The sequence below is a fragment of the Lissotriton vulgaris genome, chromosome 6 (assembly GCF_964263255.1).
Source record: "Lissotriton vulgaris chromosome 6, aLisVul1.2, whole genome shotgun sequence".
NCBI lineage: Eukaryota > Metazoa > Chordata > Amphibia > Caudata > Salamandridae > Lissotriton > Lissotriton vulgaris.
The window spans coordinates 1123075362-1123098739 of NC_141694.1; the positions used below are offsets into that span (position 1 = coordinate 1123075362).

Sequence of the window (23378 nt, forward strand, 5' to 3'; positions counted from 1 at the left end):
CCTAAAGGACCCCCAGCAGCAAAGGGGACTTCAATCCCCATCCAAGAGCGCGCCAGGGAGCGCGTTTGTAGAGTGGTGGGCAAAGGGGCGTGGCCTGCTCTTCAAACTTAGCAATGCTGCTGTGTGGGACTTACTGGAGGTAATAGGAGGGTAGTAGAGGACCCCAAGGATGTCCTTGGGGGTCAACTACCTCTCTTGTTACCTCTACTAAGTCCCGCACAGTGGGATTGCTAAGACCTCTTCGAAGGCCATGTCCCCCTTTCTCCACCATTCTGCTAACAGGCATCCTGGCAGACTACGGGAAGGGACATGTAGTTCAATTTACTCCTGAGGGACTTTGTGGGCCAAGAAGCACTACTGGTCCCTCCTGTAAGACCTGCGCAACAGAATTCCTGAGCGCTGGTCGGAGGCCCAGCCCCCTTTCTCCACCACTCTGCAAACCCCATCTACTAGTTAAAGAAGTGTTTGCAATGTAATAGGTTTTGCATTTGCGAGAATTAGAGCTATTGGCGTTGTAAATGCAAACTTTTTTTACTAATATTTTTCGGAGTGGATGTATGTTGTACGTAGTGGAATTATGTGGTATGTTGTACAGTGAAATTATGTGGATAGAAAGTATTTGGTATTTAGTGTATAGGAATTATGTAAAATGGGATTATGTGTTTTGGAGAGTAATTATGTGGTATGGTAGTCTGTGTTGTGGAGTGGTAACCTCAGGTTTAGTCTTCCTCGTTTCCATAGAAGCTCAACTATGAACTCAGTGAGAGAAAAAAAGATGGAATGACTGAGGAGCACTAGTGGACCTAGTCAGAGGTATAGCAGGGCCACTGTTTCTAGCTGAAACAGGTCAAGTGTTACCAAAAATGCAGCGCCAAGTTTTAGAACGTGGTGGAAGGCCCTTTGCAAACCTAGAATGGTCACCTGTTACTTATTGCTAAATGTGGGTGTTAAATTGTTATTCGTGGTGTGCAAGACACGCTTGCTTCCATCTGAGCCTCTCTTGCCTCTTTCCGCATTTCTGTTGCTTCTTTCTGCACGTTTTTCTTTTTCTGCACTTCTGTTGACCTCATTCTGCAAATCTAATGTATTTTCTGCAACTCTTCCCTCTTTCTGTACCTCCTTTGCCTCTTTCGGCACTTCTCTTGCCTTTTTCTGCAGTTCTCTTCCCTCTTTCTGCACGTCTGTTGCCTCTTTCCGCACCCCATTTGCTTCTTTCTGCACCCATGTTGTCTCTTTCTGCACTCATCTTTCCTCTTTCTATATCTTTCCTGCCTGTTTTTTGCAGGCTACCTCTGTTTGAACTAGATGAAGACTATGAAGAGATTTGATGTTTTGAAGAGAAAAGAAATGGAAATTAAAGGAATTTAATCTGATGAACTGTGAAAGGACATTCATTTAACTGTGGTTATCTTTTCTCTTGGAATAACATAAGAATTGGCATATATGTGCTCGGGGACAACTTACCTTTTATTACTGAATTCTCTGGTTGCAGAGGACTCCTTTGGGGACGCAAGTGGCCGCTTTCCCCTGTTCCCTTGAGCCTTCATATAAGGAGAATACTAATCTAGTTATAGTTGCGCAAAAGTTACCCAGCCACTATCTGTTTTGTTTTGTTTTTTGCATCTCACTTGCCTCTTTCTGCACTTTTCTTGCCTTTTTCAGCACCTCCCTTCTCTCTTTCTGGACGTCGGTTGCCTCTTTCTGCACCTCATTTGCTTCTTTCTGCACTAGACTTCCCTCTTTCTGTACCTTTCCTGCCTGTTTTTGCATCTCACTTGCCTCATTCTGCATTTTTCTTGCTTCTTTCTACACCTCTGTTGCTTCTTTCAGCAATTCTCTTTCCTCTGTGTGCTCTTCTCTTTCCTCTTTTTGCACCTCTGTTGACTATTTCTGCACATCACTTGCTCCTTTCTACAATTCTCTTGCCTCTTTCTACACCCCTGTTGCTTCATTCTGCACTTTCCATGCTTCTTTCTGCACCTGTTGTCTCTTTATGTAGCTCTTTTGCCTGTTTCTGCACTTTTCTTGCCTTTTTCAGCATCTCCCTTTCCTCTTTCTACAGATCTGTTGCCTCTTTCTGCACCTCATTTGCTTCTTTCTGCACCCCTGTTCTCTTTCTGCACTCATCTTCCCTCTTTCTTTACCTTGCCTGCCTGTTTTTGCATATCACTTGCCTCTTTCTGCACTTATCTTGCTTCTTTCTACACCTCTGTTCCTTCTTTCAGTAATTCTCTTGCCTCTTTCTGCACGTCTCTTGCCTGTTAATGCACTTCTCTTGCCAAATTCTGCATCCCCGTTGCTTCATTCTGCACTCTCCATGAGTCTTTCTGCACCGGTCTTGCTTCGTTCTGCACCCCTGTTCTATACCAGTCTTCCTTCTTTGTGCATCTCTCTAACCTTTCTTCACCTCTCTTCCCTCTTTCTACACCACTCTTGCCTTTTTTGTACCTCTGTTGCTTCTTTGTGCACTTCTCTTCCTTCTTTCTGCACTCCTCGTGCCTCCTTTTGCACCTCTGCTGATTCTTCCAGCACTTCTCTTGGTTCTTTCTGCACTGCTCATGCCTCTTTCGGCATCCCTCTTGCCTCTATGAGCACCTCTTTTGCTTCTTTCTGCAGCCGAGTTGCCTCTTTCAGCACCTGTTACTTCTTTCTGTACTTCTCTTCCTTCTTTCTGCATCTCTCTAGCTACTTTCTGCACCAAAGTTGCCACTTTCAGCACCTCTGTTGCTTTTTTCTACAGATGTTTTGCCCCTTTCTGCACCTCGCTTGCCTCTTTCAGCAACTCTGTTGCTATTTTCTGCAGATCTCTTGCCTCTTTCTGTACCCCTCTTTTCTTTCTGCACCTCTTGCCTCTTTCTGTACCTCTGCTGCCCCTTTCTGCACTTCTCTTGCACTTTCTGCACCCTTTGTGCCACTTTCAGCACCTCTGTTACTTCTTTCTGCACTTTTCTTCCTTCTTTCTGCATCCCTCCTGCCTCTTTCTGTACCTCTCTTGCCTCTTTGTGCACCCATCCTACCTTTTTCTGTACCCCGCTGGCCTCTTTCTCCACCCCTCTTCCTCCACCTCTGTTGGTTTTTTTCTGCACTGTTTTTGCTTCTATCTGCACCTTACTTGCCTATTTCTGCACTTCTTTTGCTTCTTTCCACACCTCTGTTGCTTCTTTCAGCAATTCTCTTGCCTCTTTCTGCACTTCTCTTCCTTCTTTCAGCACCCCTCCTGCCTCTTTCTGTACCTCTCTTGCCTCTTTATGCACCTCTCATACCCCTTTCTGCACCCCTGTTGCCTCTTTTTACATCTCTGTTGGTTCTTTCTGCACTGCTCTTGCTTTTTGCTGCACCTCTCTTGCCTCTTTCGGCACCTGTGTTGCTTCTTTCTGCACGTCACTTGCCTCCCTCTGCACCTCTTAGTTAGAGGTAGTTTTAATCCCCCTGTCCTATTATGTACTAAGGCCATACAGGAAGGTCATGTCAATCACAGGGGTACCCCAACCCATAGTGCACCCTAATGTATGTAGGTGATTTCACTGTATTGTAAGGGTCTTTCATCATACACTGGCTCCGAGCCTGGTTAGTCAGTCAGAGTTAGTTATCACCACTACCAGTCAACAAAATGTTGGGGGCACAGGATGACTTTGCAACAAGGCCTCTTTCTGGACTTCTGTGGCCTCTTTCTGCACATGTCCTACCTTTGAAGGCATAATTAGAAATTAGCATTTAAAAAACCTTTGAAATTCACTAAACAACCATAGGTTTCAGGGACGTTAAAGTTAGAAATTATCATTTAAAAAACCTTATAAATTCACTGAAAAAAACAACAGGTTTCAGGGACATCATAGTCATTTGGACATTTTACTCGTACAAAACCAGAGAAATTCGGCCATTATAGTTTGTTCAGCTAACTATAACTCGTGCCCCCGCAATGCACTGCTGATGACATCACATATTACATCATTCATGACATTGTCAGTGACATCACGGATGACATCGTGATAATCTGAAGCACCTCCTCATACCCTAATATAACCTTTGATACACCCACTCGAAAATGCAGACTACCATTTTCGCAACCATAGACACACCAATACCAGTTAGTACATACCCACTCACTAATTCCTAGGTCTACACACACACCCACTAATTCACGCATACAGTCACTCATACATGCAGTCAACCATTAATACGGCACCATCATATGCACTCACATATCTATACAGACACAGCGTTACTCACACACCTAGTCAGTCATGCAAAGAATCAATCACACTCCCATTTACTCACTTATTCAGTTATACACACACCACCTCACTTATTCAAACATATACTAACACATACTTACACTCTTATACAATAACTAATACAAGCACACGCTCATCCGTAAAGCCACTTTCACAATCACTCTCTCACATATAGTCATTTATACACCCCAACACTCTCATATACTGCCTTTCACATAGGCAGTTACTCACACATGTGCCACTGAGGCATCCATTCACTCACCAACACACCCATACACACACTCACCCACCCATCCATACAGCCCTTCATAGATCCACTCTTGAACTCATACACCCAGTGAATCACCCACTTACACATCGAGTCACACCCCCCTCCCACCCACACAGACACTCAGGCACCCATACAGATACTCAGACAACCAATCAGTAACCCATATAGACCCTCATGTAGCTACTCACCAACCCATGCAACAGCTTACACGCCATCTGACAAACTAAACTGCGTGAATGTCTATCAGGTAGAAACCCATGCATTCAATAAGACACATTTGATCACTTACTCATACAGTAAGTCACACACCTACTAAATCATCCATTCAGACACTTATACACCCACTCATTCTTCAATACACCTTGGCCTATATAGATAAAACTTATTTAAACTTTACAGAAACACAGTCACTTGATGAGGTCATCAGTGAATATGTGACGTCATCAGCAGGGCATTGCGGAGGCGCAAGTTATAGTTAGCTGAACTAAGTATTAAGGCCAAATTTCTCTGGTTTTCCACGTGTGAAATGTCCTTCTCACTATAACGTCCCTGAAACCTGTGGTTTTTTCAGTGAATTTTTAATGTTTTTCAAATGCTAATTTCTAACTATAATGTCCCTGAAACCTATGTTTTTTCAGTGAATATATATTATATTTCAAATGAGAAAAGGAAGCCAAATCCAACTCGGGAAACCAGCATTTATTCAGGTAATAGTGAAGGCTGCACGCATAAATTAGAACCCAACACATTTCAGCATAACTGCCTTGTTCAGAGGCAAAACATTTCATGGGCCCAACCGCTTTTAAATTTACAGTCACGTGCCAGTAGTCAAATACTACATGTACCATACTGTGTTGCGCTCTATAGCTAAATTTATATCTCTTGCTGCATAGCGTTGAAATCTGTTGTGCTTAAATGATTATATTTATTGATCACAGCAGGGACTGAATGTTTCTTTTAAACTGGCCATTACAAAAACAATGAGTCATTTTGCTGCCGCCGAAAGAATAAACAGCAATGCAGGAATTCCAGAGCTTAGCAAGCGAGGAAACCCTACTTGCTTCTCTATCTCACCACCAAGACTGGAAAGTCTCAGGCACATCAGTTGATCCAGTAAGGTGACGAGCGAGTCAAGCAGGTGGGGTTTCTTCACACCCAGTATTATCCTAGTGCCAAGTACTTTTATGGTGTCCTGTCCCCAACCACTTAATAGCAGTGGAATTTTTTTTTCCCAATAGTTGTCAAAACACACTTTTTTCAAAAGAACTAATTTCAAGATGACAGATAAAAAGGACTATGTTATTTATCCTGTAAGCATCTTTTCATTGCCTGCAGTGTTGTTGATTCACATGCTTGGCATACTTCTGCCATCTAGTGTTGAGATCGGACGTTGCAAGTTGTTTTTTAAACAAAAACAAAAAACTGTCTTTTGGGACACAAGTTCTCAATGACTCGTTTGGGTTTAGATCTGCATGGTCACCGACTCCATTGTTAGATTTGTTTCGGCCAAAGAGTAAGAGTATGTATCGAGTAACGCACAGAAAGAATAGTGACCATGCAAGTAGAAAGAATGTTAAAGAGAAAGATCTGTAGTAACCACTATCTTCAAGGGAGGAGGGTGGCCGCATGTAAATCAAAAATACTACATGCAGCAAAGAGATGCTTACAGTGTAAGCAGCATATTCTGCTTGGAGCATGTGTGGCTGTAGAAACATGCTCTGCATAGACTGAAAATCCAAACTCCCTTAAGTAGTGGCTAACCAGTGGATTTTGCAGAGGTCCGAAACAAAGTTGTGAGAACGGATTGAACAAATCTGGCCTGCTCTCCCGACAGTATGTCCACACAATAAGGTTTAGTAAGAGTGCTTAGAGTGGACCAAGTGCCAGCTTTACAGAGGTCTGCTATGGGTTTGTTCCCCAGGGGAAAGCCATGGTAGCTCCCTACTTGCAGGTGCTGTGTGGCCACTGGCCTGTGGTGGAAAGGTAGAGTACGTTTAGCTTTAGCCTAGCTGGCCTGAATGCATTTAACAATCCACCTGACAAGTCCTGTTTTTGAAATGACGTGTCCTTGATGAGGCTGGGAGAAAGTGACAAACAATTGCTGTGTCTTAGCAAAGGGTTTGGTTCTGTCAATGTAATACATAAGAGCACGCTTAACATCAAGTGTGTTAAGTGCTCTTTCAACTACCAAGTCAGGTTGTGGAAAGAAGACTGGGAGTTCAATGGATTGGATGAGGTGGAAAGGTAAACCACTTTATCTTTGTGTACTTGGAAGAAAAGGTTCCTGAAGAGTGAGAGACTGCAATTTCACTAATGTGTCTGACTGAGGTGATTGCGATGAGGCAGGCAACCTTCCGATAGAGAACTGTAGGGGAATAAATACAAGGGATCGGAGGTGGCCCATAAGCCTGGTAAGGTCAATGTTAAGGTTCCAGACTAGGGCAGGAAGCACCCTAGGTAACAATAATTACTTAAGGCACGCCATAAAGGCTTTCATAACCAGGATTTTAGCAAGAGAAGATTGTTCCCTGTTCTGCATGTATGTAGAAATAGCAGCCAGGTGTAGCCTGATGACTGAAGTATAGACCAAGGTCAACTGTTGAAGGTGTAGGAGGTAACATAATGTCTTGCACTGTCCAGGTGAGTGGATTCATTGTTTAGGACAGAGAAATTCATAAATGTTCCACTTAACAGCATCGCAAGTGCATGTGGTAGATTTGCGGGCTACTCTGAGTATGTCCATACACTTCTGTGGCAACCCAAGGTAAGTAAACTACGACTTCAGGAGCCAAATATCCTAGGTGGAGTTGTCTGGGTGCGTGAACTAACTGTAACCTTCATAGAGAAAATCCAGCCTTTTGATGAGGTTCTTGTGTGTGACAACGGACATCTCCAGGAGGGTGGAGATCCACAACTGTCTGCCTACATCAGAGTTACCACAATGAGTATGAGAGATGTTTGCCTCCGTTTCCTGACCATGTATGGTATCAGTGGGAGAGGGGGAAAGCGTAGGCAAAGACCCCATATTATCTCATCCAAAGAACACTGCCCATGGACTGGGAGTGTGGAAACTCGTGGCAAAGTTAGGGCATTTGGTGTTTTCTGCTGTGGCAAACAGTTCTATGTCTGGGTTGCCCAACCTGTGGATGGGGGCAGGACTTGCAGGTGGAGATTCCACTTGTGGGCTTGTTGCTGTGCCCTTCTGAGCAGGTTAGCAAATTCATTGTGACTCCTGGTAGGGACTCTATCAGGAGATTAAGGTGGTGATGGATGGCCTAGCAACAAATCTGTTAGAAAGGTTCGACAGGTTAGGTGTGTGAACGCTTCCCTACTTCTGTGGATAGAACATGGTGGTCATGTTATCCGTATGCACCAGGACTATCTTGTCTTGAATCTGAAGGAGAAATGCTTTGAGATCTAGTTGAATGGCTGACGGGTCCAAGTGATTGATGTGGTGAACCCACAGATAAGGTTGTCCCAGACCTTGGACTGCCATATGGTTTAAGTGTAACCCACCAGCCAACTAAGCAGTTGGTCACCTGCAGGACAGGGCCTCAAAAGGCCTGCTCTGCAAAAGAATGTTACTGTTACACCTCTGAAGACAGCGTTGGGTGCTGGCCCTTACCAACACTAGATCCTTAATTTGACCCTCCACTTGTGACCACTCCAAAGGCACATCTGCAGTGGGAACATATGTAGCCTGGCGTGGGGCACTAGAGCAATGCATGAAGCCCATCATTCCTAAGAGACACATACCAGTTCGATCTGAAAGGTGACAGAAGCTGAAAAAGAGGTAGCAGCTGTTGGAACGCCTGCACCTTTAGTGGGATGTGGAAGGTTTTTCCCATTACAGAATTGAGGACTGCCCCTGAACTGTAGCCTGTGTGTGAACCAGGCATTCTTGTATGCCTGCACTCCTGATCAGCCAGTCCTCAAGGTAGGTGAATATGTGAATCCCATTCCTCCCTAAGTGAGCAGCCACTACTGCTAAGCACTTGGTGAAGACCCTTGCAGCTGTGGTGACTCCGAAGAGCGTCACTTTGAACTGTTAGTAAAGACCACTTGCCATGAACCACAGGTAGTGCAGATGTGCTGAATATATCAGGATGTGAAAGTAGTCATACTTCTGGTTGAGAATGTCCATGAAGTCGCATTGATGCCGAAAGGGGATGACATCTTGAAGGGTGGCCATGTGTAAATCTTGAGAGGATGGAGGTTGAGTATTGTTCTTCTTGGGGATAAGGAAGTGTAGGGAATTTATGCCCTTGCCCTGATGTTGCAGGCCCCTAGCTCTAGGACTCCCTTTGACAGTAGCGCTTGAACCTCCTCGCGGAACAGTAGGACATGTTTGATCTGAAAGTGTGAGTGCGGGGGATGTTTTATAGGGCCGAAAGAAGCTCCACAAAATGGCAGTGATAGACAACAGACCAGATCCAACGGTTTTAGAACTGGGCTTGATGCCTGTCCCTCAAAGAGGTATATTGAAGGTGGGTGACCCAATAAACCCTTGCGAGCTTGGGCTGAGATATAGTATATGCAAAATTGCTTGCAAGGGGTTTACTTGACAGGGAATTTTTTAGAAACTTATTTTGAAACAGAAGGTTGATCAAACTTGACTGACAGAAATTTGAGATCAACTTTAATCAATTAAAAACCTGTTTCTCATCTGATTCAACACTAAATTAATCGACAAAGTGGTAACAACTCACTATAGAAAAATGCTACAGGGGAAGTAGTTTTTTTATGTATCAAATATTTCATTTGATGGGGTACAATTTCTTAAAAAACTGTGAAAAATATTCAACAATGTACAAGTGGACAAGACATAGATTAGTTGTTCTTTGAAATCCACTTGCGTTGTAGTCCACTCTTTGAGTTATAACACAATGAAACTTAGTCACTGTAACCAAAAATAACGTTGCATTGAATTAATTGACAAAAAAAGAGATGTGGACTGATATGTCGACGTTTCGGCGTTTTTGGAAAGCGATTGCCGATAGGGTATAAATTTGTGGTAGTCTGTTACAGTTTCATTGACACACCAACCCTATAATTAAGGTGCAAGATGCATCGAAACGCATCAGGGTGAAGTATAAACTGGGTCTCGCAATGCCACCTCATGAATAAAAGGTTGTCACAACTTACCTTTGTGGAGTGCATCTTCAAAAGCTCGGAGCTTTTTTGGGAAATTTAAATGCACGGCGCCTCCGGCTGTGGAAGTGTGCACCGCCATTCAAACCGGACTGAGTCTGCGGGGCTGAAAACTTATTCACAGCCCCTCTGCAGCACGAAGGTATCATTGATTGGATGTGGGTAACTTGACCTGGGGACTACTGGAGGGCTGACTAACAATGAACATTGAACATTTGGCAGAAAACTGTGTTTATGAAACGACCTCACTGAGGAGGAAGAATTGGGACTACCCTTCCCGGCATGCCGCTTACTGGAAAGCGAGTGCCGATAGGGTATAAAATGTGATAGTCTGTTACAGTTTCATTGACACACCAACCCTGTGATTAAGGTGCGAGATGCATCGAAACGAGTCAGGGTGAAGTACGAACTGGGTCTCGCATATATATTATTATATGTATTATCCGACATACACTGAGGGGTTCACAGAGGTTACTGAATATGCTCACCATCATTTGACTCAATGACACAGCAGTGGAGTCAAATAAACAATCATTTGTAGTCAGAATCAGGTACCCCACTGCTGGATTTCACCATGCTCTCATTCATTAACTCAATGAAACACCAATGGAGACAAATACACAATTACTAAACAGTCTTTCTATAATTAGTGGTTTAAAATTTGAAGGAAGGTGCATTCTCAAACAATTACTGTAAAGAAAATGAAAGAGGTAATAAGTGAGAACTGTTTAAATATATGAAATGAAGTCACACAATATTTAAAATTATTTAACCTTCCATTTTCCTTTTTTTACAAACCGAAAACTATGAAATTTACTGAGAAAGCACAATTAGGAACAGAGTTATGGTTCTAGCTCAAACATGAAAACCATTGAAATTCACCAGTTATGGTTCGCACCGCAAACAATAATTCAAACCACTCTTCAAAATTATGATACTTGCCAATGTTGATTTTACAGAAGCAGTAACACAGAGGAAACGGTTAATAGACAGAGGTGTACATTTTGTAGCAAGTCTTAAAGTTAACTGCAAAAACAATTCCAGAGGGGCAGACTTTCCTGTCAGTGGGCAGCGCGAGTTTTGAAGCGCAAAAATCACGGTTTTCTGACTGGCGCTGCCCGCTTAGGGTTGCCTGTCCCTTACCACCCGGTTCTACACCCTTGGGGGTCCGTATTTTCCCTGCTATTCAATTGTACGCTCTCTGGGGGTGTGTATTGTGTATTCCCTGAACACCCTGCGGGGGTCGCAATTTTGCACGGAGTACTGCGGTGCTGAGGAACACTGTCCCGGGTGGCTTGCCCTGTGATTAAGAAGGGCTGGTGTGTCCCTAAGGTTCTACCCGCCATTGTGCGCCTTTGGCCAACTACATTCGCTTGAGCTTCCTCCCAGCTCCAAATTTGTGCCTAGTCAGGGATATGGATATAGATATAGATATATATTGTGCTACTGCACGCGCGCTGCCTGGTGCTTCCTAGACCCTGCGGAGCCTACTGAATTGGCAGGGAGAGCAGGACTATGCCTTCCCCCCCATTTTCTATGATCACGAGAGTGTCTGCGCTCCTACGTCGCGGAGGTGGTGCTGATCACCCCGCTGTGGAGGTTTCAAATGTGGTTTCCGGTTCTACTGGAACTTTCCTGGGATTTTCCAATACAATTCCCTCACTCTCCTCACATTCTTCTCAATCCAGATCTCATTCCTAATCGCCAAGTCCAAGACGAAACGTTGAGAATAATGGCCTGGAGGATCTCCGGCGTCGTTGGACGCTCCCAGGGCTTTTGGGAAAGGCTGACAACTTGCTCTCCAAGGTATGGGTGGATAGCACAACAAAAAGATACCGATCAGCCTGGCACCAATGGCATTGTTAGTGTTTGCTCGGAGTGTCGATCCCGTGGGGGCTGATGTAGTCCATGTGCTTAACTTTTTGGCAAGTTTGGCGGAGGACAGGCTGGCCTATCGGTCAATTAACACCTTCCGATCTTGGCAGGACATGTTGTGGTGCAGGGTTCGCCTATCGGCGAACACCCCTTGGTGTGTCGTCTCCTTAGGGGAATAAGTCTCTCGAGTCCCCCGGAGCCACGGTATTCTGTCCTCTGGGACGTGAACAGAGTCCTAAACCTGTTCCTCTCTTGGCAATCAAATAGGTTTCTCTTCCGTAATGAGGTGACTGCCAAGCTGGCAATGTTGTTGTGTTTAGTTTCTTGCAGACGAGTCTCGGACGTCAGTGCCTTGGACATTTCTGCCAGAGTTTTTTCCCCTGAGGGGGTATCCTTCACAGTGAGCAGAAGGACAAAATCGAACACAAGGGTAACTTCATAACCAGCTTTTCCTGACTCCCCGAAGCAGTGTGTGGTTCAGTGTCTCCGTGCTTACGAAGAACTAAGTGGTGAATCTGGCCCTCCGGGCTAAAGACAACTGCTCATTGCACTACGCAAGCCGTGCAGGGCGGTTTCTTCCCCGATCATTGCCAGATGGGTGCGTTGGGTGATGCAGGAGGCGGGGATAGATACGAAACAGTCTGATGCTCATTCGGCGAGAGGTTCAATGGCATCTAAAGCTTTTGCCCTAGGTGCACGGTTTAAGGATCTGATGCGTGCGGCCGATTGGTCCTCACATTCCACCTTTAAGAGGTTATATTTCAAGCCGGTGCTGGAGGTGGTAAGGCTAGTTGTCGACAAGCTGTGAACTGGCATAATCTGAAGCCTCCGGTCCTGCCACAGAATGGAAATTTGCCTAGCCTAGGTGCTGGTAAGTTCCAATTCTATTAAGGACTCAGAGGCAAGGAGTATCCCTCCCAATGACTTCAGTGAAGTGGACCCTCCCTATATTGGTGTAAGTAATCCTTTCATGCGGATTATGTGTATTGGTGAGTTGATGCTACTGCTTACAGTTGTTGCTACCTTGTGCTATGTGGCACTGCTTTCCGGCTCAGCCTCTGACATTGCCTCTTTTGCAGGAAATGATGGTTCCAAACAATATGCGTGAAAATCCGACACTAAAGGGATCGCACGAAGAAAGAGGATGAGGAAACACCGTGGAAGGACTATTAGGGCTGGCTGGAGTGCGGACAGAGAGGAAGGACTCCTGTTGAGAGACTCTCTTTTCCCAAGTGTTCATGGGAAATGTAGTTTTTTTTATGTTTTATATCAATGCTGTAAAAAATAAAGAGGAGAAAGAAGGCATAATCCTCGCCTCGGTCGGAGTCCTTAATAGAATTGGAACTTAGAGTAACCTAGGCTAGTCAAATTTCCATTATAGCACATACTCCTTCCAACACTGCTGGGACTTGAAGCGTGCTGTGGACAAATCCTTTACAAACCCATCTAGTAATATTTATTCAGAATAATTTAATTTAGCAGTAATCTGTCTTCCTCTGCAAGGCCAGCTGGTAACTAGTTCACTAAATTAATGCTAAACAGCTGATTTCTAAATCCTATGTAAGGGACAGCACATACTATAACACAAGTAAATACCTGCGGGTTTAAAGTCTCTGCCGGCGATGGCACAGGCTGGGGAACTTCATTGCTCATCTGAAAGGAAAAAAAGATTTATTTAATACCTGGCAGAACCTGCGTCCAGAAAATGCCAACCTGGATGAGATGATGAAATAACATGCCATATTAAAATACCAATAATTGGTCTACCATAAACCCCCAAGATGAAAAGCTTTATGTATTCCAGCCTTTAGAGCCTTCATCATGAAAAGTTAAGGGGGAACCCAGCCTAATGCCACCACAAAATGATTTCTCCAAAATTCAATTCACAGGTGTAAATTAACCCCTTCCCCGCTGATGACGAGCTTAGCTCGTCATAAGGTACACCTCTCATACGCTCATGACTAGCTGAGCTCGTCATGAACCGCAGGATTCCGCGGTTGTCAGAGCACAGCGGGAAAACGGACCGCGCGCATGTGGTTAAATGACATTAATGTTTACATAGACTGGCCCAGAATCTTATACTCCATGCAAGCCCAAACTATACTTTTCCTTTCAATGCACGAATAAATAGATAGGTACATAGCATATCCAAAGCTTATCCAACAGAGACATTTCTTGTAACTTCTACTCCATGTTCTCCAGGACCCAACTGTGAAGAATAAATTAGCTCCCCGTAACAAGCTACGAATACATGAGTAACTGAGGATACGAGACTGCTGCAGTTTAATGAAATCAATGTAATAACTTCAACCTCCTTCATTAAACACTTGCATCTTTTTATGCAGGTCCACATTTCAGATCCCATGCGTCCCGTGAATATTTTACTTGAGAAAAAATATAGACAAAGTCAGGAAGAAACAGGCATTCTTTAGACTCCAGTGGCATGTTTTCCAGGCTCTCTTCCTTTGGGAAATAAAGAAAGTACTTAATCTACGGTGGATTACAGCAGGCACCCTATACATTTTACCACAAGAGTGGCTGCACTTTAATCGAACAGCAGACTGAATTAAATTCATAAAGCGTCATGGGTGACGCTGGTCATTACTCCAAGCTGAAGGAGCCACACCAGCTGTCAGCAGTTTGTCAGAGTTCACCCACCTAAACAGACATGCAACACAGCCAAAAACATAAAAGATTTCTGGGAGCAGCAAAGGCTCTTCTCAAACAAACTAACAAGTTTCAAAAAATCCCAGAAAGTGCACTGATGCGAAGAGGCTTTTGACTTACTAATATTAACCTGTTTGAGGCAGCGACTACCAAAAGATGTTAGTGGACTATCTCGCCCTCACCACTCCGGTTATTCTGGAGCACTCTCCAGATATCATTAGAGGTGTCCATGAATACATACATATACACACACACGTATACAAGATAAAAAAACTATTAACCAGAAGAGAGAAAACTTACACTCAAAATAGGAAAGGTTTGCACATCTTTATTACAGACAAGGTTTTCATCCTTATGCTTCACGCACTGGCCGCCACGCAGGTACAGTTTACAGAAATCAGCATCAACAGGAACTCCAACTTTGTCCATCTGTTCCTAGTTGTAGAAATAGACACATAAAAGGGAACGCATCAATCACCCTCTAACACAAGCAACAACAGAGCAACCCATGTTTTGGTGGAAATGTTATTCAACCGTAAAGATATACAATTTTTAAAGACATGGAGCCCTTCATCTACCTTCACCAACGAAACTGCGTTGCCCAGTGGAAGCTGGCAGAAAAAGGGGGTTGTGGGGTGGGGGCTGAGAAGGGAGGTGGGGGGGTTGGGAGATTAAACTAAAATTTAAAAACACTTATCTTTTGTCGCCCACTGTCACTTCCAAGCAGTCATGCGCACTTAAGAGTACGCAAACCACTCCTCCCCCTGTAGCCCCAGCCCGCCTCTAACCCACTCCATAGTGTAAACTAAAATGGTAATAACGAGGTTATCATTTTATTTTTCCGCTGCACTGCTCTTACAGCAGTGGGGCGATGATCCTCCGCCATAGCAGAGGAGCAGACACTGGTATTGCCATTTCTTGGAAACAAACAATTACTGCTGTCGTACAGGAATTTAAGATGCGACATTTCAGTATCCACTGCTAAAAATCAGCTGCGTAATAAATCTCGAGCTGGTGGTTACTGAAGCAATACATAGTAGGGTGAATGGCATTTTATCAGAACCATCAGTTGGGAAGCTTTTTCGAAACGAATAACTGCTGCTGTATGCACTTTAGCAGTAGGGAGATGAAGGAATGACGTTGGATTCTATGGATTCTACAACTCTCGGACACGGACCACATCAAAACAATTGCAGTGACGACACCTCAGATAAACTCAGGTATAATAATATTCTCTTATTTCAATAATATGGTTCAGTTAGGAAAACTAAGCTACTTGATTTGGCTCCTCTGATCACGCAAATCCTAAGAGATAGTGATGAGCGTCGGCGAGGCAGATGGGATGAAAACTAAACCAAAAGAATTTGTGCAAGTGGATCCCCCCACTAAAATTGCTCCATACTGGAAAGCCTGATCTTATCTGCAAAACCTTTCAAATTTGAAAGTTTCTTAAAACATCAATAATAACAACACTGATAACAATGATAGCAAACATAGCAATAATAATACCATTGATAACAGCACTATATCACAGTTCTTGATATTTATAAGCACCATAAGTACCTGATGCTAATTTGATTACCCATTGTAATGGTCCTCTGTGTCGACCCGGGAAACATGAAAGTCAGTTTCGTTTTGATGTGGCCAGAATCAAAGGTTACATAAGTCTGCAGGAATCGAAAGATCCACTCGCCCGCTCGCTATGGCGAGCCAGATTTAATCAGGATGAGCTATTTTTAGGGCCTACTCGTCTTTTCTGGCGAGTAGGAAGACAAACTGACTTTTGACCCCCGTCTCTGAAAGCGGAGCAAATGTGACAAGAATTAAAGGCATCTTTATTGCCGACAAAGTGAATGAGCAATAAAGATTCCTTTAAATCTTATCTTGTCACATTTGCTCAGCTATCAGAGACAGAGGTCAAGTACATTACAGTTATGTTGAGTAGATTTTTTATGTTACTAGAACTGCAGGTCTAATACAAATGTTCTGATTTTTTCTAGCCCTGGTCTGGTTTAGTTATGTTCAATCCAGTGCGGACTCTCGTTTAGAGCTGGATGAATTTTTGTTTGGCAGGTCTTTCTATGGAGGATATATTAGACCTAGAACCTTTATGTTATATTTTAACACTATAACTTTTAAAGCCCCTTAACGAGTGTCACCACCATGATGCGGCACCCCATATACCCTGTGACAGTTCTTTAGTGCAGAACCCACGACGAGAAATTTACGGTTCCCACTTTTGACTTATACGCTTTGTCTAGAATATGATTGCTAATACTTAGCATGAGCCGTCCTTATTGAGGGCCACCTAAATAATCTATAGTCATATCAGTTTTCACTAAATAACCTATAGTCATCAGTATGGCTTACCAATCCTTATGGGATCTTATGCCAGACCTCAATATAAGGTCTTTTGCACCCTTCTTTTTTGGTACTTGGACTTAAGAGTATATGCATCTGTGACTGTTGAGCTTATTTGACAGTTTAATGGCAGTAATATTTTAACTTTGAAAATATTTTTATTCTGCCAAGTGTCTCACTTATCGTTTTATTTAATGTGTAGTTACTGTCACTTACAGGTGAACAATTTAAAAAAATGCAAACTTGCCTAATGGCGGAACGAAATGAAACAAGACTAATCCAAGTGGAAACTACTAAACAAGCCTTGGCAAGGCCATATTTTTTGTTCTTGTATACTAAGAAATATAGGGCCAATGTTGTAACTCTTACATGCAGCAACATATGGTGCCATCATGAGTACTGTAACAGTCAATTACGTATTCCACATTTCCAGATGCAAATATCTATTGGAGTTGCCATGTAATTTCAGGCCTGCATGTCAGTCTGTTGCTAAACCTGCCCTCGCTCTACACAAATCACGTTCACATGTGTAATCCAATCATTTCAAGGAAAACAACTGAAGATGTCAACTTTGATTAAACAGCATTTTGTAAAGCCAGAACACGCAATATGGTGTCCACTGAGTGATCCAGCAACCCAGTTATTGAAGCACCAAAAGACAAATCAGTTTGTGGGTATTTGTTTTGTATAAATGGTAAATGTAACTGTCTCAGGTAATGAATTGTGTGGGAAAAACAGCTAGAATTTGGTTTGCATGGTCAGTTACTGTTGCAGGGATTCTGCTCAGTCACAGAACTGTGCACAGAGACTCAGGACATCAGTGAATTAGGGTGTGCCAAAAACTCACCTTAGTACCCAAAATCCCCTACCAGACTAGCATCAGTGTCTCACTAGCTCTTTAACCTATAGCAAAGTTACCAATGATTAGACAACCCAGAACATGCGACTTAGGATACCTCAGGAAAGGTGGGAAACATGAGCACTCTTTCGTTATACTCTCATACCAGTCCAGAACAGGGAGTAAAGGGAGACACGAGCAAGTTTAAAATGTTTATTTTAAACTGTGATCTCAGGTGCAGCATCTTAGCTAATACAAGCAGACATATGATAAGAAATAAGATTGTCAGCATAGTTACTATTCCATAAAATACAAAGGGAGAAAGCATGTTATAATGCTTAATGGAAACAGGTTAAATATATACCTATATTTCACGCTCCCTTGCTAGTAGGTTATTTTATTACTAAAGGTCTCTTAGGCTTGCATAGGCGACCCCATACCTCAAAGATTAGCAGGAGTGAATCACAATGAGTTCTGCACAAGCTCTCAGCATTCGAATGTTCTCCAAGTGTGTTCAATTATGCCTACACAGTATTATCAAAGGCGCAAGTATCTGAGTTGGCCACAGCTGCATATATGTTATGGCTAGAACGTGCACTGATCAGTTCGAACAACAGCAACAGTGTTGATATAACCTTGAAGGCCTCTGCACTCACTGTTCAGACTAAGCTTACGAAGCAAGTCTAGCAATGTAGAAAAACAAGTTATCCTCATGTGAAGCCAAACACTCAGCCTAACTTTAAACAATAGCTAACGTATGTGCCTTCTAATAAGCTCATGCTAACTTAACACTGTATGATTGCAAGGCTCAGCCCCACTACACCCTCCCTTGATCGGAGCGCGGACAAGTAATGGGGGCAAAGCAGGAACGCAGAGTTAATGTTCGAGAGATAGAATCAAGTTCAAATTTGCCCTAATGGAAAAACGGGAGCAAACTCTGAATTTTGAAAATACTCCAAATTAGTAATCACTTGTGGGCACAATAAAGCCAATAGGCCCCAACATTTTTTTTTTAAATCCTATGTCCAACATGTGACGTCGGTCGTGAAAAAGAGAGAGAAGGAAATGCACCTCACTCCAACAGTGTATATGTACAGTATGTTGCAACAGCCTGCACCAGGAAGTCATTGTTCTCACCTGAAAACATTTCTGCCATCCAATTTAGTAAAGGGAATGAACATACATGTTCCTCAATAACCGGAGCCTCTAGTAGCATCAGAGGACAACTCGGATTTACTTCAAATATTCCAACGTCCCAGGACTCCATGCATCGGTGCAAAGGCCATAATCCCGCCGCCAGAGCAAAGCAATTCATGAGCAACTAAGGGGCTCATCAGTTGATCATAATCTGCGTTGGGAGACACCGTACTGCAGAGACACAAATCCAGAGCCCATTCGAAATCGCAGCTCAGGCAATGAAAGAAAGGCTAGAAGCACGTGAAAAAGGAAAATCAAAACAATAATGATTGAGCTGCACTCAATGTAGCCAGAGGCAGCGCTCCATAAATCAAGCATTCAGTTGAGGAGCAGCAACAGCCGAGGCAAATCGTCTTGTGGCAAAGGATGTGCATCCATTTGGAAAGAAGTCACAAGGCCACTACTAACAACTTTAAAAAAAAGTGAGCCAGCCCTGTGGTCGAGGAAGCATTAAAGGTAGTGTGAATTAACTCCCCGAAAATGCAGGTGAAGATCCGTATTTAATAACGCATGCAACCGGTGTTTGCCACATGAAGGACAAATGTTTCACGGGCAGATGTAAGGGCGCCTACTTTCTGGGACAAAAGAGATCCTATTCGACTCATCTTGTTGAACTCTGCTTTCAAGGTCGGAATCGACAGCCAGATGGAAACATCCAGCTTCCCATGTGGAGGAGGAAACATTACTTATTTACAACAAACTACACGTTGGGAGACCGTAACGATGTAAGGAATTCAAGCCAGCATCCCACAACAAGCTTCATTATTTAAAAGTAAATAACTACTGTTTGCTAGTAATGTGAATGTGGGTGTGATAGCAGGCGTTGGTGTACCTTTTGAGACACAGGCCAAATTAGGTGCATTTTGATTATACGAGCCATGCAATTGAATGTTCCTACACACTAACGAGTGATCAGGTGGTGTTGTGCAATCTTCACCATTCAAATAAACCTCTTTACACTCCCTCAGGCACCTATATGTAAATGGTAGTGACCAAGCTTCATGGAGAGAAGCGGTGTCCAGAGGTTCATACCTGCAAATTGCATAATACTTTATGCAAGCTTTGAATTTGAGCAAAGAAAAGGTAATGTTATTAACCCATGGACGAGCCACACAGCAGAATTTATTTCTGTCACAGAAAACGGCAAAGGGTCTAACTTTTCAATATGTAACATAGCAAAAGATGCATCTTTCATAGACATAAATTGCTGTATGTCAGTCAAATTAAAAGGGGCAAACAATGAGGACGTGTTTATGTAGTCCCAAGGCACCTTCCCTGCCTTTAACGTTTGTAAAGTCCATGCAAACTGCACAATAGAACGCAATTGATTTTGACCATGGTACAAAACAGAGACATCTTCTTGCACAATATCAACAGATGAAACAATATTATCTAATGTGTAAATGCAGGAAGAAAGTGTGTTAATGCTGTTATCTACAACTGCTAGCACTTTTTCTATAATTTGTGTTATCTAAAGCTCTTAAGCGGGAACAGCCTCAATCTGGTACAGTTTCCAAACTTCGTTGTAAATAGCATATATCCACCTTTTGGATCTGCCGGAAGCAGGGCCCTTGACAACGGCATTCAGATCAACATAGTCAGTCAATTTAGGCAAATGAAGCTTAACTGACGCTAAAGTGGAGTGGTTGAGCCAATTCTGACACAGCTTGCCTACGGAAAAGGTAGTTACAGTATGGTAATTCTCAAGACGGGGATCCACCCTAACCTGTGTGTAGCCCGGGGCTACCCCCAGAAAACAATGTTGGCAAGAATCTGCACATTCTGTGCCATAACTAACCCACCCCTAGGATCCAAACTGGATATGTTAAAAGTAGAATTTAATAACAGGGTCTGTAATTCCCTGATAGAAATACAGGTATTATTATCCCAACCGGGGTACTCTTCCAATTCTGGAAAAGGAGCATTCAATTTTTTAGTAGGAGCCAATCCAAAGCAGGTAGTTTGTGAAATAGTCGAATTAATAAACAACATATGGTTTGGGATAAGACATGCACGATGCAAAGCCTTCGTGCATTGCACTTGCCAACTTTTAGAACCCCACACAGATTTAAGATAGTATCTTTCCACAGTTCATAGCCCCCAATAGCCAATTGGTCAAGAAAGGACTTGGAATATAACAATTTTGTGTGGGTAAGTCTAACTTTGGAAGAGGACTTTTCGGTCATCTTAAAATAAAATGCATTAGGATTTGACGGATTGAAATCAGTAAAATAAGTGAATCTCTTTAAGAGAGAGTTTGAGCTGCCTTCAGAAGGAATGGGGCCATGTTACCATTGCATTTAATTTACTATATTCCTCCTTGTGTTTGCTTTATGCAGGTAGTGATTTCCATTGTGTTTATAACGGAACTAATCACCATAATTAGCCAAATCTAAATATAAATCCTCAGCTTCAAAGGCAGCATAATATTTCATATCTGAAAACAAAGCCTCTACGGCTTGACCATCCCAATCATCAGAGCTTATATTTTGTTTAATCACATCCCCCATAGAAACTCTTAGTATGTTTGGGACATTTATAACCTCTGTGGGACCATGAAACTGAAATTTAACAGCATCCCATACAATCCCATCTAAGACGAACCAAGCAGTAATGTTTACAAAAGTCAGGTCCCTCTTCAATCTGTGTGATGATGAACGGGGTGCCAATGTTCCATTAATTAGTAGAATAGCAGTCCTCTCTTCAACGTAGTGTCCATTCCCAAGAAGGAAAAAAATACACCACAAAGCCAATTGACAAACAAAAAAATTGAAAAAAGCACCAACCAAATGCAAGTCCAAGGAGGAATCAAAAAATGTTTTTTAAACCATGTTGCAAAAACAGAAAGTTTTGATGGGGACTTCGATGTGGTAGAGTTAGTGTCAAATGAAAATCTGGACTCAGTTGCCAAACAGGTTTGTAAATCGGGCATCAATAAGTCTGTGGGGTACGTATACTCAGTATCATCAAGATGAGCATCAGGTGGGGTATTCAATAAAGGACTTGAAACTGCAGGCATCTCAAAGGCAACATCAGGCCTGTTTGGAGCAGGGGCCAAAACAGAATTTCTCAGCATTGATGGACAAGAGACCGCAGGTGTCATACTAAGACGAATTGGCCACTCTGTGTAATTTGACATTGTCAATGGAGATGTACCTTTTTTCCTTACGACCTGGAAGTGGAGGTAAAAGACTGTTCTTGTGCCCTGCACGCCAAGTACAGGAACTGGAGCTCGATTTGAGGGGCCAAACTCTTTCTTGTTCTCAACCTTCTCTCGGACCAGTTCTCCGACTCAGGGTAGCCAGCCAACTACCGGAATACCGGAATCTGCAACGCAGCATCAGATGTGGAGGGCTTGTGTTTCTTTGCAAGACTGTCTCTTGTAGAGTCTGTAAAACATTACAATGGTCATCTACGCCAAAGGGGCCAGCTGCCGCCGCCTGGTCTAGACCTTCAAGGTCCGGGACAAACATTTTGATACCAAAGAGCATCTTGTAGGGGGTCCGCCCACCCAGAGACCTTCTAGGGAGATTATTAAGTGCACGCTGTACGCCATGGAGATGGGCTAGCCAGTTCCGCCCGGTACCTATAACCCTAGCTGTCAAGGATTGATTTAAGTCACGGTTCATCCGTTCCACAACACTATTACCCTCAGGTCGGTATGGAGATGAAAATTTGACCTGGACCACCAATGAACTCATGGCATCCTTGTACGCCTTCGAGGCGAACGCTGGACCCTGATCCGAATTTAAGGTGCCACACGCAAAAAGTCCCACAAAGACACGCAAATCCCTCATGACAGTTTGTGAATCAGCACTTCGGTGGGGCCACACCCATACAAAGGGAATGCAAAAATAAACTGCAACTAAGATATACTTATACGCAGTATTTGAAGTAAAAGGACCGCAGTAATCCAAATAAACACAACCAAGTGGTTTATTGGAAATGTACAACTGTGTCTGGGGCAGCCACGTAGCAGTCGAAGGCTTGATCTGCTGACAAATGTCACATTGAAAGACATAATCACATGTTTATACAGTCCCCGCCACCAAAAACATTGGGAATCAATATGTAAAAAACATCTGGTATTTTCACATAAGGAACTTTATCATGACTTAAATGATAAGAATACTTTGAAGGAAATCCAGTAGGATATTTTCTTGCCTTCTCAGTAGCGGCAATTGCTGCCAAGATGTTGAGCTCATAGCACAGGAACAACACTGTGTACTCTGCAATGTGAGACACTGCAAACTTAAATTTGTAACCGAAGTCCGCAAAATTACAAAATTATGCGGTCAACGCGGTACAGATGCGCCCATATCTCGTCGTCTGTGAGATAAATGTCATCCACATACGAACACGCATCTGGGTCGATTCTCTCTAAAAGAGAAACTATACGGGCAGCAAACACACCTTTGACTATTCTTGTAGCCCATAGCAAAACGTTTGCATTTTTTCTGTGTGCCACCACTGGTAAAAGCGGTCCATTGCCTACTTAAATCAGTAAGATTGTGGGCAAAAAAAACATTGGATATGCCGTGTGGTTTTAAACTGTTTACGCACAAGACCATCCACCAGGGCAGAGCCATGGGTATTCTGTACTGCACAGGTACGGCAATGAGAGTTTAGATGCTGGTAATCCAATACCAAACGGTAAGAACCATAAGACTTGGTCACAGTAAAAAGAGGGTTATTCATCGGAGACACACAAGTTTCAATCACACCTCGAGATTCCAATTGTTCAAGGATTTCTGCGACCGAGGCTTTAGCCTCACGTCGCATG

The 23378-nt window shown here is 43.1% G+C and overlaps 1 protein-coding gene across 1 annotated transcript in view; it reads right to left on the reverse strand.

Annotated features, from left to right (window-relative positions):
• Positions 1-23378, reverse strand: part of TMEM87B (transmembrane protein 87B) — a 317565-nt gene that overhangs the window by 243185 nt on the left and 51002 nt on the right. Inside the window, exons 4-5 of the mRNA XM_086927209.1 lie at positions 14500-14634; positions 13129-13185 (exon numbers count right to left, since the gene is read on the reverse strand). Coding sequence (XP_086783335.1) covers positions 13129-13185; positions 14500-14634 — 192 coding nt within the window. The remainder of the gene's footprint in view (positions 1-13128; positions 13186-14499; positions 14635-23378) is intronic.